Source organism: Rhipicephalus sanguineus, chromosome 7 (assembly GCF_013339695.2).
Source record: "Rhipicephalus sanguineus isolate Rsan-2018 chromosome 7, BIME_Rsan_1.4, whole genome shotgun sequence".
In the NCBI taxonomy this organism is placed as follows: Eukaryota; Metazoa; Arthropoda; class Arachnida; order Ixodida; family Ixodidae; genus Rhipicephalus; species Rhipicephalus sanguineus.
The window spans coordinates 58,273,056-58,287,730 of NC_051182.1; the positions used below are offsets into that span (position 1 = coordinate 58,273,056).

At 46.2% G+C, this 14,675-nt stretch overlaps 1 protein-coding gene across 1 annotated transcript in view; it reads left to right on the forward strand.

Annotated features, from left to right (window-relative positions):
* LOC119398708 (fatty acid synthase-like) overlaps positions 1–14,675 on the forward strand; it is a 141,680-nt gene that overhangs the window by 101,946 nt on the left and 25,059 nt on the right. The window contains 1 exon segment of the mRNA XM_049417399.1: positions 10,183–10,536. Coding sequence (XP_049273356.1) covers positions 10,183–10,536 — 354 coding nt within the window.

Consider the following 14,675-nt stretch of genomic DNA (forward strand, 5'->3'; position numbering starts at 1 on the left):
CAACATTGAACTTTTATTCTAAGGGCGCGGTCGCGATCGCTGGCGCACGCGCTATCTCGACAGTCATCAAAGTGGGCGGCTCATATACCCTTCTACGTGCTGCGCTCTCAACGCGAAGTGACTATGCGGAGAGCATCACTCCCTGGAGCGGCCGTACTCTCGTACACCAGCGTTTTGTAGTTGCGCGAGATCGGATACAATACAGTTAGCTGCCAGCCTCACTTCGTATACCACTACAATTTTCTGCTATCGCATTCATTGCTTCGCCCTCTGTGGTGAAGCTGTGACGTTTTGTTTAAGTTCGAAAAAACTCACAAGGTGCTGTACATTCAAATGCTACATTACGTGGAAATACACTGCACTACACTATATACATTAAACTGGCTGAATATTTTGATTTAACCCTTTCGGCCCTGGCGGTGTCAATTGACACCATCACACAAAACTTGCCCTAGCATCTTGGAAATGAAACCAAAACTGCCGATTCTTGGGGGAATACTTCTTCAATGATCCCCACTGCGATTGACACCAAACTGGTGACATGCTTGCGGAGCTGTGAGCCACAAAGAAGAAGAAGCTTGACCGAAGTCATGGGTGACGCCGAGGCGGGTCAGCTGAGGCGGGTAAGCGCCATTTTCGGATCGACGTACCGAAGCTGTTTCAATGAGTATCACACTGAAAAATGAGACGTGGTTCACATTTTGTGTACTCTAGTGAATAGCAGAAAAAAAGATGCAATTTTTCTCATTTCGCAATCGCTGAGCCCTGATGACCTAATTTGACGTCATGTCTGTAAATCGATTAATACTTGCACCACTGGCTCAATTTTTCGTTTTTGGCCTTCTGAGGTCATATCTATTAGAAAAACACAGACAAAAATATCCCCTGACCAAAATAAAAAATCCAGGGCTGAAAGGGTTAACAGGTCACGACTTCGACAACCTCAAACTTTACAAACTTCACTCAAGCTTCCAGTCCCCAAGAGACAGAAAAAATTCCGGCAGATCCCACGTACTGCGGGAGTAAATGTTATGCGAAGCAGCCCGCAGAGAGCTGCATCGCCACATTTCTTTTTGAAGCAAATGAAGTCATTCATGTCATGACATCTAGTTCACTATATATAGCATATTTGTCATCCATGCTGCATGCATGTGCAAAATGTTATATACCATGCCAATCAAACGTATATTCTGGTATATTTAACGCATGGCCTGTGATATACGTGCGCACTCATGTCCCGCCATAGAAATTTGGGATATATGAAGTCAACAAAACGGCCAGAAGCGCACCATGAGCGTGGCGTGTAAGTTATGCTGTACATGAATTGCATGTCACGATGGTCATGTTACCACCTGTCATTTATGTTCATACAGTGCCGTCACGCAATACCAATTTTAGTGTATATCAAGCTAGCGAACCGGCCGCGAGCACAACATGAGCTTGGCATGTAAATCATGTCCTACGCGACATGCATGCCATGATTTTCATGTCACTACCTGTCATTTATGTTCATCGTACAGTGGCGTCGAGGAATACCAATTTTTGTGTATATCAAGGTCGCGAAATGGCATCGAGCACACCATGAGCGTGGCATGAATGTCATGTCTTAAATAACATACATGTCATGACTTTCATGTTACCACCTGTCATTCATGTTCGTCATACATAAATGTGTCGTCATATCAGTTTTGGTATATATCCATTTAATTAAAGGCCGCGAACGCCCTTAGACAATACCGTGTAAATCGTGCTGTCAACGACATGCGTGTTATGATTCGCAAGTCAGGACTTGTCGTTTACGTTCGTCCTGCACTCTTGTTACGCCATACCAATTTTGGCATACACCAAAGTTAACGAAACGGCCGCAAAATTACCAAGCCCGTGGCATGTAAATCATGTCACAAATTTCATGTTATGACCTATCATTTACGTTCGCCATACAGTCATGTTACGCCAAACCAATTTTCATATACATCCGATTAACGAAACGACCAGGAGAGCACAAAGTCGTAGGCTGCTTCATAAGTATAGATAGATAGATAGATAGATAGATAGATAGATAGATAGATAGATAGATAGATAGATAGATAGATAGATAGATAGATAGATAGATAGATAGATAGATAGATAGATAGATAGATAGATAGATAGATAGATAGATAGATAGATAGATAGATAGATAGATAGATAGATAGATAGATAGATAGATAGATAGATAGATAGATAGATGCTCTCACGGTCGCAGGAGTTCGCTAACAAATGCTTCGGATTTAATAACATTCGCCAGACCCACGCCTTGGGGAATCGTTTTCATGCGAAGCAATGAGCGAGCAGTTGTCTACGTTGCATTTTTTTGGCTTTAAGCCAAGCGTTAAAAGGTGGATTGACCTGTTTTTGTAAGCGTAGTAGCTGTGTGCACGTCGTGGCTTTACCAGGCACGTCGACTACACTGGCGTTTAAAGGGTAACTTATGGTCTGAGGTAACGTCAGTACTCACTTTAGGGCACAGACGTCAGTATTATCGAAACAAAGTGCACTTTATGTTGCAATGATGCAAATGTCATACGTAACTTTCGTAGAATTCCTACTGCGTCGAGCAACGCTTGAATATAGCTCGCTGAATGAAAAGAATGCAAATTAAATGTTTATTAGATGTCTATTAAAACGGAGCGAACACTGAAGCTACAGACGCTCGCGCGAGACAAAACGCTCGCGCATTTAAATTACCCCTCTATTGCATAGCGTCCCATATTTAACACATACCGATTAACATTTTTTATTGAGGACGCAAGAGACCCAGTTGAGAAGGCGACACTGCCAGAGCAATTCATAGTTATGCGCACTAACCATTAAAAAAGTGCTGCCGTCCATGGAGCAGTAAGGAAAACAAGACGTGAAATCGATATCGCACTGCACGTGCACGTTCGGCGTGCGAACAACAGTGACTGCAATTTTTTTATCGTACCCTTTTTTTCGCTACAGAAGCATGAAAAAATTATTATGGGATGTCTCGTGACCTTAAAAACCGCGCTCTTTATTACTTTTCTTAATTTCTTTTGCCACTACTGTATACAGCCGGAAATCGGTATGTGCCAAATTTGGCACAGTATGAATATCAGTGAAGAAATGCGCAATATCCTGCCATCTATGCTGTGCTCCACAATACAAATGTAAATAAAGCACAACCTCTGAGATCATGCAGCACCGCTCTGCTGTACAGGATTTAGGTTGTGCGGTAGGTTTTTAGTTCCATCAAGATCGTCTGAGGTGCCAGCAACAGTACCTGGCAATATTTATTGCGATAGCAATTATATGAACAGTCTCGGCTGACTTTTGCCGTCGCCGCCGTCATGCACCGTGTATGTGTATATATATATATATATATATATATGTATATATATATATATATATATATATATATATATATATATATATATATATATATATATATATATATATATATATATAAGCCACAAAGAACAATAATTCAGAAAACATTTCCGACGTGCGGAATCGAACGGGCGACCCCTCGCTTTGCAGGGCGCGGCATTAGACGGTAAGACCACCAACAGTACCGTCTTTCAGCCTGCTATCGGCGAGCTATTTATATACACCATTTACTTCAGCATGAACTCTTAGTAATCACATAGATGGCGCGATGTGTGCGCCTAGCGCGCATTAAAGATCGTCGCCCCGCTCCTGCGAACACCATTGCTCTTCGCCCTACAGAGCGTGGTCGCCTTCGTGCGCTTATCTCGAGGAAAGAAGGGGGCGGCCGGGGGGATGGAGCGGTGGGTTGTATGTCTTGTGCTTTCCCCGCGATGTCCGCGCTCAAGTCCCAGAGCGTACGACGGTCACTTCGCTCGCTGCAGCGGCCGCGTTTGCGAAAGGAGCGCGCTGTTCAAACTGAAATAAATAATAACTGTGAGAGTTAGTTCGCGCTCGTCCTGTGTGTGCCTGTTCGTTTCGTGCGTCCTGCTTTATGTTTGAGCAGTGCGCTTCAAGTGTCGAGCTGTGCGCAAGTGTCGTGCTGTGTCGCGCTCGTCCTGTGTGCGTTCTTTTCGTGCGTCCTTTGGGCTCGAGCGACGCGCTGGCAATTTCGAGCTACTTTCCGTTCTTCGCGTTACATGCCAATTTATTGCTATCGCATTCATTGCTTCGCCGTTGCGGCGAAACTGAATTTTTCAGATGCAAAGCAGCTTTTGCTCAGGGCTGTGTCCGTCACTTGGCGACCGTCCGCTTTCTATCGCCTAGCATAGCCATCTGTAACGTATTAAGCGCGCGCTCGCGCCAAGTAGAAGTCTTCTTCCTCTTGCTCTTCGACCGCCTTGATGATACGTGCAGAGCACTTTAGAGGCCCGGGCTGCCATATGCTGTCTTAGCTTGGCGTAACGCAAGCAGAACCATGTGTGCTGGCACGCGCTAGCGCGTTCGCGCCTGTGTAGGGGGCTGGGTAAGACGCTGCGGCCTCTCCCTCTTACACTCTCTCAGCAGTCACGCGATGGCGTCGGGGAACGAGATTCTGCAGATGCGCGATGAACCCGCGTGACGTGCTCAAACAAGAGTTCGGGCGAGTAACAGCAACAGCAACTACAGTGAATTCATGGTTTGCTCCACTTGCATCAACGCGTTAACATCGGGCAAGGTGCCCGTGATTAACGGAACTTTAAGTCGACCCATGCGCTGCTTCGCATCGACACATGGTTCGCTTTAGTGGGAGATGGTGTAATTTTTGTTGTTACAATATTGGCGTGGGTACGTGAAAAATTGTGTGAGCTCCGACCAGCTTAAGTCGATATTTAGCTTTTTTCGATTTTCTCGGGAACTGACGCTCCCAACCGCCAATCAGCGGTGGTAATTCGAGCAGGAAAGTATGGCACGGCGACAACATGCGGCCAGACAAATATGTAAGCGGCCATCTTGTACATATATTTTGGCGGGCAGATGCACTATTTGTAATGTTCAATTATGCCTCAACAGAGGAAGCAAATGCTTTGCTTCATTCCGCACATCACCTTAAAAAACCTCAATCAGTGATATTTCCTTTTTCAGCCATGGCAGCAATATCGCTCGTCCATCTGCATGGTGTGCCATATTTTGCAGAAACCTGTATCTTCATTAATAGAGTCACAATATTTCTGAAAATTTTTGCATATGTTCTTCTTCGTCTATGTTATGATAAAAGTCGAGAAAACAATTTTTCAAACGAATTTTTCGTAATTCATGCTGTAGAGGGTTACTAATGTGTGGTCTCGCCGTTCCGGTACCGCAGCGACTAGAGGCAGGAGATAAAAGTGATAGGACAGAACACCAGTTATCTAACCTAGCGCATCAGATGCAACAACTGTTCGCCGAAATACACAAACTTAAAAGATACGTAGACGGTTCCCTTATTCTGTCACAGAAAAATTCAGGAAACGCGCTAGCAATAGCCCGGGAGCCCCAACCCGTCGTCCCAAAATGTTTGAGACGTCGGATAGCGGAAGCAACAATCATGGCTAGCAATTACACGCGCTGTAATGAAACCCTACAAGTATGGCAGTGGAACTGTCGTACGCTACACAACAAGATATACACCTTATCACAATACATACGATCGACGCCAATCCAGCCCGATGTAATCTGTCTTCAGGAAATCGGAACAAAATTGCACAATATGACAGGTTACAACCTCCACACTCACCCTGATTACCCAAACATCGGAACTCTGGTACGAAAGGATGTCGCGTTGAGTCTCACAAGCATGCCCAACTGCAACATACAACATTATCTGGCCACATTACAACATTACAACATTATCTGGCCATATAAAAGGGCCAAATCTAAAACAATCGTCGTTAATATATACAGCCCGCCCAGAGAACGTAACGTAGATTTTGGAGACTTCATAACGTATGTGAGCCGAATGGCCCATAGTAAGGACAGAGTGGTCGTTCTCGGTGACTTTAATGCGCCTCATAGGGGATGGGGGTACCCTAAAGACTCTTCTAAAGGGAAGAATCTGCTTGCGGCAACAGAAAACAATAACCTATGGCTCGCCACGCTAATAGACAAACCAACTCGCATTCGCAATAGTGTGACTAGAGACACTTTTCCAGACCTTACCTTTACGAACCACCTAGACCAGATAACCTGGACTAATTTCGATGAAAACTTAGGCAGCGATCACAACATTATTGGCTTATGCTTAGATTCACGAAAAGTAAGACAACCGCTTGGAACGGCAAGTATGACGGACTGGACCGCTTTCAGGGAGAAACAAGATAACCCAGAACGGATAACAAACGCAGCTGATTGGGCAGAATTTATTCGAAACGTTCATGAGAAGACTACTCGAAAAATAACCACTACGACGGACGTACCAGCCATAGACCCTTATTTACTAAGGTTGTGTGAGCTAGACGCAGTTTATCCAAGCGATGGAAGAGGCAACGACATAACAGGAAACTAAAGATACGAATTGCAGAGCTTACCAAGAAAGCCAATTATTATGCTCGAACTCTCGACAACAATAACTGGCTTCAATTCTGTGCGTCCCTCAAAGGTACTTTGCACACAAAGAAAACATGGGCAATATTACGCAGCGTGTTAGATCCTACTAATATCCGAACTGTCACGAACACAGTTCTCCGCTAAATAGAGAACGAATTCGAGGGAGCTGACGGAACACTGATCGCACAGCTAAAGCAAATTTATTTAGGCTCCGCGGAGCGACGAGTCGAAGAACGGGCATGTCTCAAATACGACGGCCCAGCCAACCCAGAACTCGACAGCCCCATAACAATAGCCGAAGTGCACGCAGCTGCGCAATCCTTTAAAAAGAACACAGCGTCTGGCAGAGATCAAATCACGTATGCCATGATTCGCAACTTGAGCAGCGAAACTCTGTCTCAACTTACAGAATTCTTCAACGGAAAAATATGGGCCCATGGAGAGGTACCACGCGAGTGGAAAGAAGCTGAAATAACTCTAATACCAAAACCGGGAAAACCCAAGAGTCTACAGAACCTCAGACCCATTTCTCTGACATCGTGCATGGGTAAACTATTTGAAAAAGTTATTCAAACACGACTGGGTTCTTACATTGAGACACACCGACTCTTCCCCAACTCAATGTTTGGCTTTAGACCGCACGTGGCAGCACAGGGCGTTTTCCTGCTATTCAAGGAAAAAGCGCTCAATCCACCTAATGGGAGCACGGACAGGCTTCTCGTAACCTTGGACCTCCAAAAAGATTTTGACTCGATATCTCACGAAGCAATACTTGAGGAGCTACGTAACATTGAATGTGAAAAAAAAACGCAAAACTACATCACGTCTTTTTTAACGAATCGCATGGCTACAATTGGCACCAGCCAATTGTAGCCAGCCAAATATTAACGCCAATACCCAACCGCGGCACACCACAAGGCTCGATTTTATCCCCTCTACTTTTCAATGTAGGGATGCGCAAGCTTGCCTTCTCGTTAGAGGAGGATCACGAGCTAGGTAAAGCAATATACGCGGATGATATAACGTTATGTGCTTCCAAATGCTCCATTGGCAAAAACAGGATATCCTGCAGAGAGCAATTGACAAGGTCGAATGGTTCGCCATAAATGCTGGCATGCGTTGCGCACCAAAAAAATCAGAATTTATCAGATTAAAAGCCAAATATTCTAGAAACGCGGAACGCCCCCAAATAGACCGCAAATTTCATGGCGAACCTATCAGAGAAGTTCAAAAGCTAAGAATCCTCGGCCTGTGGGTGCAAAACAACGGCAGAGTAGATCACACGATCGCAACACTCCGAAAAACGACGACAAACGTAGTTCGCATGATACATAGGGTCACGCGAAAACGACAAGGCTTCAGGGAAGAGGAAACCTCGCGCCTTGTAGAAGCTTTTATAATAAGTAGAATAACATACAGTCTACCCTTTCAAAAACTAACCAATACCGAAACAACAAATATTGACGCAATGATACGAACAGCGTACAAAGTTGCGATTGGACTTCCCAGCAATGCCAGCACCAAAAAAGTTGAGGCGCTAGGAATTTATAATAGCTACGAAGAACTCGCGTCCGCTGTGCTAATATCGCAAAGGGAAAGATTAAATTTTACAGAACAAGGCAGAGCTTTGCTCAAGCAGGTTGGCTACCCTTTAAGACCGCAGCACGCCGGCGAGGAGACATACTTATTACCGAACACCATCAGGGCCCAAATCATGGCATCCCCCATCCCCAAGAATATGAGCGCGAAGTATCACCCAGACAGACGGCAAGCCAGGGCTCGAACACTACAGAAGCATTATGGGGATAACCCAACAGTCTTTTACACTGACGCCTGCAAACTGCACGACAACCGTTACACCATTGTTGCAACAAGCGGAGCCACAACCGTGGCGGCTTCTATAAAAATTACAACAGTCAGTACGGCCGAAACGGCGGCGGTTGCTATGGCGATCAGATGTGCAGAACAAAAGGGACATTCGGCCCTTGTAATTACCGACTCTCAATCGACCTGCCGTATGTTTCAGGCTGGGACAATACCAAGGACGGCAATAAGAATCCTAGGTGAACAACTCTTCAATTCACATGCAATACTTTGGTGCCCTGCGCATGCAAGACTTGAAGGCAACGAAAGGGCCGACCGGCTTGCTCGCGAATTAAGCATCCGAGCACCGGTCGCAACCCTCGAGGAACCCCCAACAACTCCACGCGACATCCTCGAGAATCAAAGAGGAGAACGGCACAAATACAGTTATCCCCATCCGGATCTTACCGGAGAACAGGCGCGAGATTGGCGTCGAGTGCAAACTAACACTTACCCTCACTTACAAAGACAAACTCACGTACACCCCACAATGTACGCGCGCAGCTGTCTGTGGTGTGGAGAACGGCCAACTATCGCCCACATTACGTGGGAATGCCAATCGCGGCCCCCAAACGTCAATTCTCTCCTTTTGGGGTCACAGCCTCGATCAAGGCAGTGGGAGAGCTGGCTTGCCAGCAAGGATCGGGAGAGCCAGCTGGCTCTGCTAGACCAAGCCCAGCGAGCCGCAAAGGCCAGTGGAGCCCTGGACTGAGGACCCCACCCACTTGCCAAGAAACGTTACATAGGCAATAAATGTTTTTGCAACTACTGCGGCTTAACGCCTCAACGCCGCCCGTGAGGCGGCGTCGAGGCAAGCCCTTGACGCCCCTTCATGGGAGGCCTAGGCCCGGCCACTTAAACCTGCTGGTTTCCCTTAATAAAGTTTATTCCTCCTACTACTGCTGCGCATACCCGCTTACCGAGCCCCGTGGTACACGTGTATGTGCCACACATGTCTGGAGAAGAGGGTTTCACGACGTATGCGACAAGATTATCACTTTAATTATCTCACTTTATTCCCTTTAATCCGCTATCTTATCAGGAGGAGTGGCAATGGTTGCGTTAGCCAGCCATCCATATTGCTCTCGGATTGAAAAGTTGCTTTTTCAGAGAGAAGGTAAAACGAAGTGTGTTTGTTGCCTCGGTAGGGGTGCATGCGCGGTTTTTATCTCTTGCCTGATTGTTTCTTTTTATTATCAAGTGTTGACATTTTTTCCTTCAGTGATGACGTACGTTTTATATATATGAGGGGGTTGTTGTCAAAATAAACTCAGTTGCTAGTAGCGCCGCGTCCTGTATTCTTCATAAGTCTCCGTTTCCTTTAGCGATTCACCATCATGACTGTTTTACCTAGTTGTTAATCACTTTAACATGCTGACAGACTTATTGTTTTCATTCTTACATTGTTAAAATGCGTCCAAATACTGTCATTACGTATCGTTCTTCGGTCCTGTGCACAACTTCAGCTCAACCAGCACTTCATATTATTCTGGTAGCCTGGGCACTGAGGCCTCCAGACAACGTTTACGCGTACAAAGTAAATGAAATATCGCTCTTCAACTCTAACGTGTGAAGTTTTCGTCTGTCTGGTCCCTAATGATTTTAAATCAACATGAAATTGTTTGTTTGTTTTTTCAAGGATGTGCGCTCAGCGTTTTTAAGCAAGGAATGGCGCGTGTGTTTTACAATGTTCTTCAGAAAAAAGCCACTCGTGCAGTATGCAAGGCTAAACGAAAGACACGAGCATTGCGTGAAGACAAGCTGTGCGGAGGTTATGACAACCTACTATGTACAATCTACGCATGTTCATAACTTTTCTGACTGCAGATAAGACCGGAAGAGACCCAGCTCGGTTATACAAAGACTCCACCGCTGACATTAGAGGCCGTGGCGCGTCCATGCTTCTACGGGCACAAGTCTTACATCATTGTTGGTGGCCTGGGGGGTTTTGGCCTCGAGCTGGCTGAGTGGATGATCTCTCGCGGCTGCCGCAAGCTCCTTCTTGTCTCAAGGACTGGAGTGCGGACTGGTTACCAGCGACTTTGTCTTCACCGTTGGAACAGTCTTGGTGCGGAAGTGATAGTGAGCAACGAGGACGTCTCCAGGGAGGAAGGTGCCCAGAAAGTACTCAACAACGCAGCGACCATGGGACCTGTAGGCGGCGTTTTTAACTTGGCCATGGTGAGTGAACTACGGAAGAAATAATTACCCTGTTTACCTGAGTGGGGGTGTTCCTCGAGGCATCCTCACCTCCAGTCTAATGATGATGCTTGCAGTTCATAGAAATTGGATTCCCGGAAATCTTTGGTGATGCCGGCACGCCAAAAACATGATTTCATCGTATGTCTGCGCGTTTGTTAACTGGTCACTGCAGATGATTTTTGGGGCGTAGGATTCATTACCGCACTTTTGAATCCGCGTTGTTAGTCTAACATGCTGCGGTTCACTGACTGCGCCCTTTGCATACCTTATCCAGCGAAGTTTTTCTCTCTTAATTGTAGAATCATTCAGTTATTGCAGCTAATGTAACATGTTGATGGAAGACACTGCATAGGAATGAGACACTGTAACATGCACCCATGAGCCCGCTTTTCTTGTCTTACTGTCTGTCTCCTCGGCTACTGAGAGAAACATTTCTGTTTAGGTACCACACGAACGACAAAGGCGACTAATCTGCCAGGCGCCAAGTAACCAGTAAGAAAGCTGGGTACCTACTATTTGCGAATAACTATGATGCGGTCCATTGATGTGGCCACATTGCAAAACACTCGTTTTCGTGTCATTTATTCGCACTCTTTCTATAATACTTTGATGCTACATGGCTGAGCCATAATGAACCATTATGGTGGAGCCTCAATACTTTGATGGCTTTATGAACGCCCACAACGTCACCGCGTTGGGAACACCCCGCGCCGACTACTCCGTCGTCACTGGTCCGTTCACCGCAAAATTTAATCGAGTTTTGAGGGACTGCCAGAGAAGATTCAGAAATCCAGACAGCACCTAATAACTTCGACTGGGGTTTGCAGAGCAAGAGCCTTCTTCAGTAACCGTACTTATACGAGCTTCGTAATCGTGTTCGATTGCTCGACTGATGTCATCGATGGCGTGGACTTCTTAACGCTTTTAAATGCATTGATTGCAACTGAAATTATCAGCTTTGTAAGCCACCTGGCGAAAAAATACTGTTTTTCCGCTACAACTTATATCGAGCATCTGCTCTACATATGCTGCCCACCTGGTAGACTCATAAAAGTACCATCAAAACAATTTTTAAATGATAAATTATGAAATGCTATTTCATACATTATTACTATAAAATGATAAAGTAAAAAAGTTGGTCACTGATCAGTTTTGATTAGATACTGTGAGCACAGATTATTTCAACTTTAGGAGTACAATGATTATGCGCATATCAGGTTCTTCAAACAAGTTGCTTACATTTAACACAGGAAGTTTGGACCTGAAAGGGCTAAACCAACACGGTGCCGTCCACGAGTTAAGAACCAAGTCCATAACGTTATCAGCAGACAAAGCTAGACCGCTGGATACGGATCTACGTCACCGTGCCGTTAACGTGTTCGATGATCATGTCACTGTTCTGCCTCGCTCTAACGTCATAATTCCCATTGGCACCGAAACAATACGAGATATAGAAGGTACCATCGAGAGTGGTCAACACCTTCTGGTCGACCGGGAAAGTTGCGTCAATTCAATTCAGTTCAATTTTATTTACCAGAAAAACAATCTGGGCGGACACCTGGGCAGAAAGCTGTCGCAGCATCTTGACGAATCATTCGCAAGAAGAATCGTTCGTTGACATAAAGGAAAGGCAAATGTGACGCTGACGAACTTAAGTCACGAATACTAACATCTCAGGCTGGCACAAGAGTAATAATAAACCCTGCTGGGGTTTGGTGTGCGAAACCCAGGACATGATTATGAGGCACAACGTAGTAGTGAACTGCGGATTTGGGGCACAACTATCGCATATGTAGAAGACATAGTGGCGATCCGCAATGAGGTCGCTTTCTCGACTTTTACCGAAGCTGCAAACACAGCTCAAAAAATCACACCATCTCCCGCTAAAGGAGACCTGAGGCGATGCGAAGCAGCGATTGGCATGTAGAGCCCGCGTTTCAGAGGGCGAGTGGAGAGGCGAGGAGAGAGAGAGGCAAAGGGGAGAGGAGAAGTGGGGGGGTGATTCTTAAAAGGAAGAAGGAAATGAAAATGAAAATTGGGTGTAGAGTGCACGATAACTGTCTCTCAAGTGAGGACACCTCAACCGATACACTCACGGGGGACTGGGGATTGAAGGGACAGTGAGAGTGATGAGAGATGGTAAAAGAAGAACAAAAATCAAAGGTATGAGTGGAAATAAAAGAAGAAAAAAAAAGGTGAGGGGGGTGCAGGAGAACGGGCGTCCAAGTCACCGTGGTGAGAGGCTAGAAATGGAGGGGAGAGAGGGGAATGGGAGAGTGGAAGTGGTGAGTGGAGGGGAGGGGAGAGAGGGAAAGTGGCGAGGGTAAGTGGAGATGGGGAGAGGGACGGTGGAGAGAGGGAAAGCAGAGAGGGTGAGGGGAAGGGGAGAGGGATAGTGGAGAGGGCTTGTGCATGCGCATTAAGGGCGGTCACGCCGCCCACCACCACCCCCGGATTGAACTCCGCTATAAGATGCTTCACATCTAATAACATATCCAAGATTTGACATCAATCAAAGCCGTCCCACTTCCAAAAGGAACAACTTCGAATGCACACTGCTAACTTCGAGACCCTCTCCAGCAACGCAATGATTGTTCTTCGTCATCGTCAGCAGTTCGGCTAACACCGCTCGCTATGCATCGCAGCATAACAGAAAAAAAGTGCTCCATCACTCCTTCAGTGCCCCTACCGAGGTCGGATGCGAGATGGGAAGTTATAAAGTGACAAGTCGACGAAATCCTGCTCGACAAAACCACACAGCCGGTAAACAGTCCGCGGGCTTCAGCAGTAGCCTTAGTGAAAAAGAAAGACGGGACTCTGCGCTTGGGCGTTCATTTCTATGGCCTTAATAAGATCTCGAAGAAGGAGGTATACGCTTTCCCGTGGACGTACCTCACCCGAGATCGACTCTGCATCAATACATTTCTCGTCGACAGGTTTCGAGGCGGGCTGCTGGCATAATGAAGTCAACGAGAGACTGAGATAAGACTCTCTTTCTAAGACCTGACGGCCTGTTCGAGTTTCAGCGCGTGCCCTTTGGGCTTTCCACGGCGGCGGCCACATTTCAACACTCTATCGACGTGATACTAGTAGACCTGAAGTGGCAGGCTTCTCTACATACCTGGATGACGGCGTCGTCTTAGTCCGAAGAGATTGATTAGCACCTCCGACGCTTTAAAATGCTCTTCGAGGAATCCAACCATCGGGACTTAGCGTGAAAGCTGAGAAGTGGCGCTTCGCCTACGAAGAACTGCTGTTCCTGCGCCACATCATCAGTAAGTACAGAGTTAATTTTGACCCGCGAAAGAGTGTTGCCATCACCTATTTCCCAGAGCTCATCGACAAAAAGGCAGTGCGAAGATTTTTTTTGTCTGTGCGCCTTTACAGGCGGTTTCTCAAGGACTTTCCTGCATCGCAGAGCCACTTGCTTATCTTACTAAACCGGACGTCGAGTTCAAGTGGAAAACGTCGAATGTGAAGTCATTCCAGTAAGAGAAGTGCGCTTGCAGTCACCGCCAATACTCGCGGAATATGATGAAGGGGCAATACAGAAATGCACACCGGCACATGCTGCAGAACACTCATCGCCGCGCTTGTGCACAGGACGGACGGATTACACAGGGTGATCGCTTGCGCTGGCCGGTTACTCTCGAAGGCAGAAGATAATTATTAAACGAAAAAAAGGGCGCCCTTGCCATCACTTGAGCTGTAACCGAGTCTCGTCCCGTCAAATACAGCAGGCCATTTAAAATACGCCAGGTCCTGCGCAGAAACGGCAACACAGTACGAGTGAAAGTTAGAAGAGCCGGCATTTCTAGAGCCCGTTGTAAACTCTCTTGTGGTTACTAATACAAGTACACTAGCAACGTACCCACTGCGCCATAAATAAAATTTTTTTTGAAGTTGGCAAGCACCCACCACGACATTATTCGTCATCGTGCGGAGAAGCGAGGTACCATCTGTAAGGTATTATGTGTACTTTGATATGACGGTTGATGACGATGACGAATTATGGCTGAGCCCTTTGTAATGTGTTGGAAGCTTTAAACGACGCACTAGGTACGTAATTCGAATTCGAGTTACGCCCGGTCATTATTTAACTCTCCCACCTCGCTTTA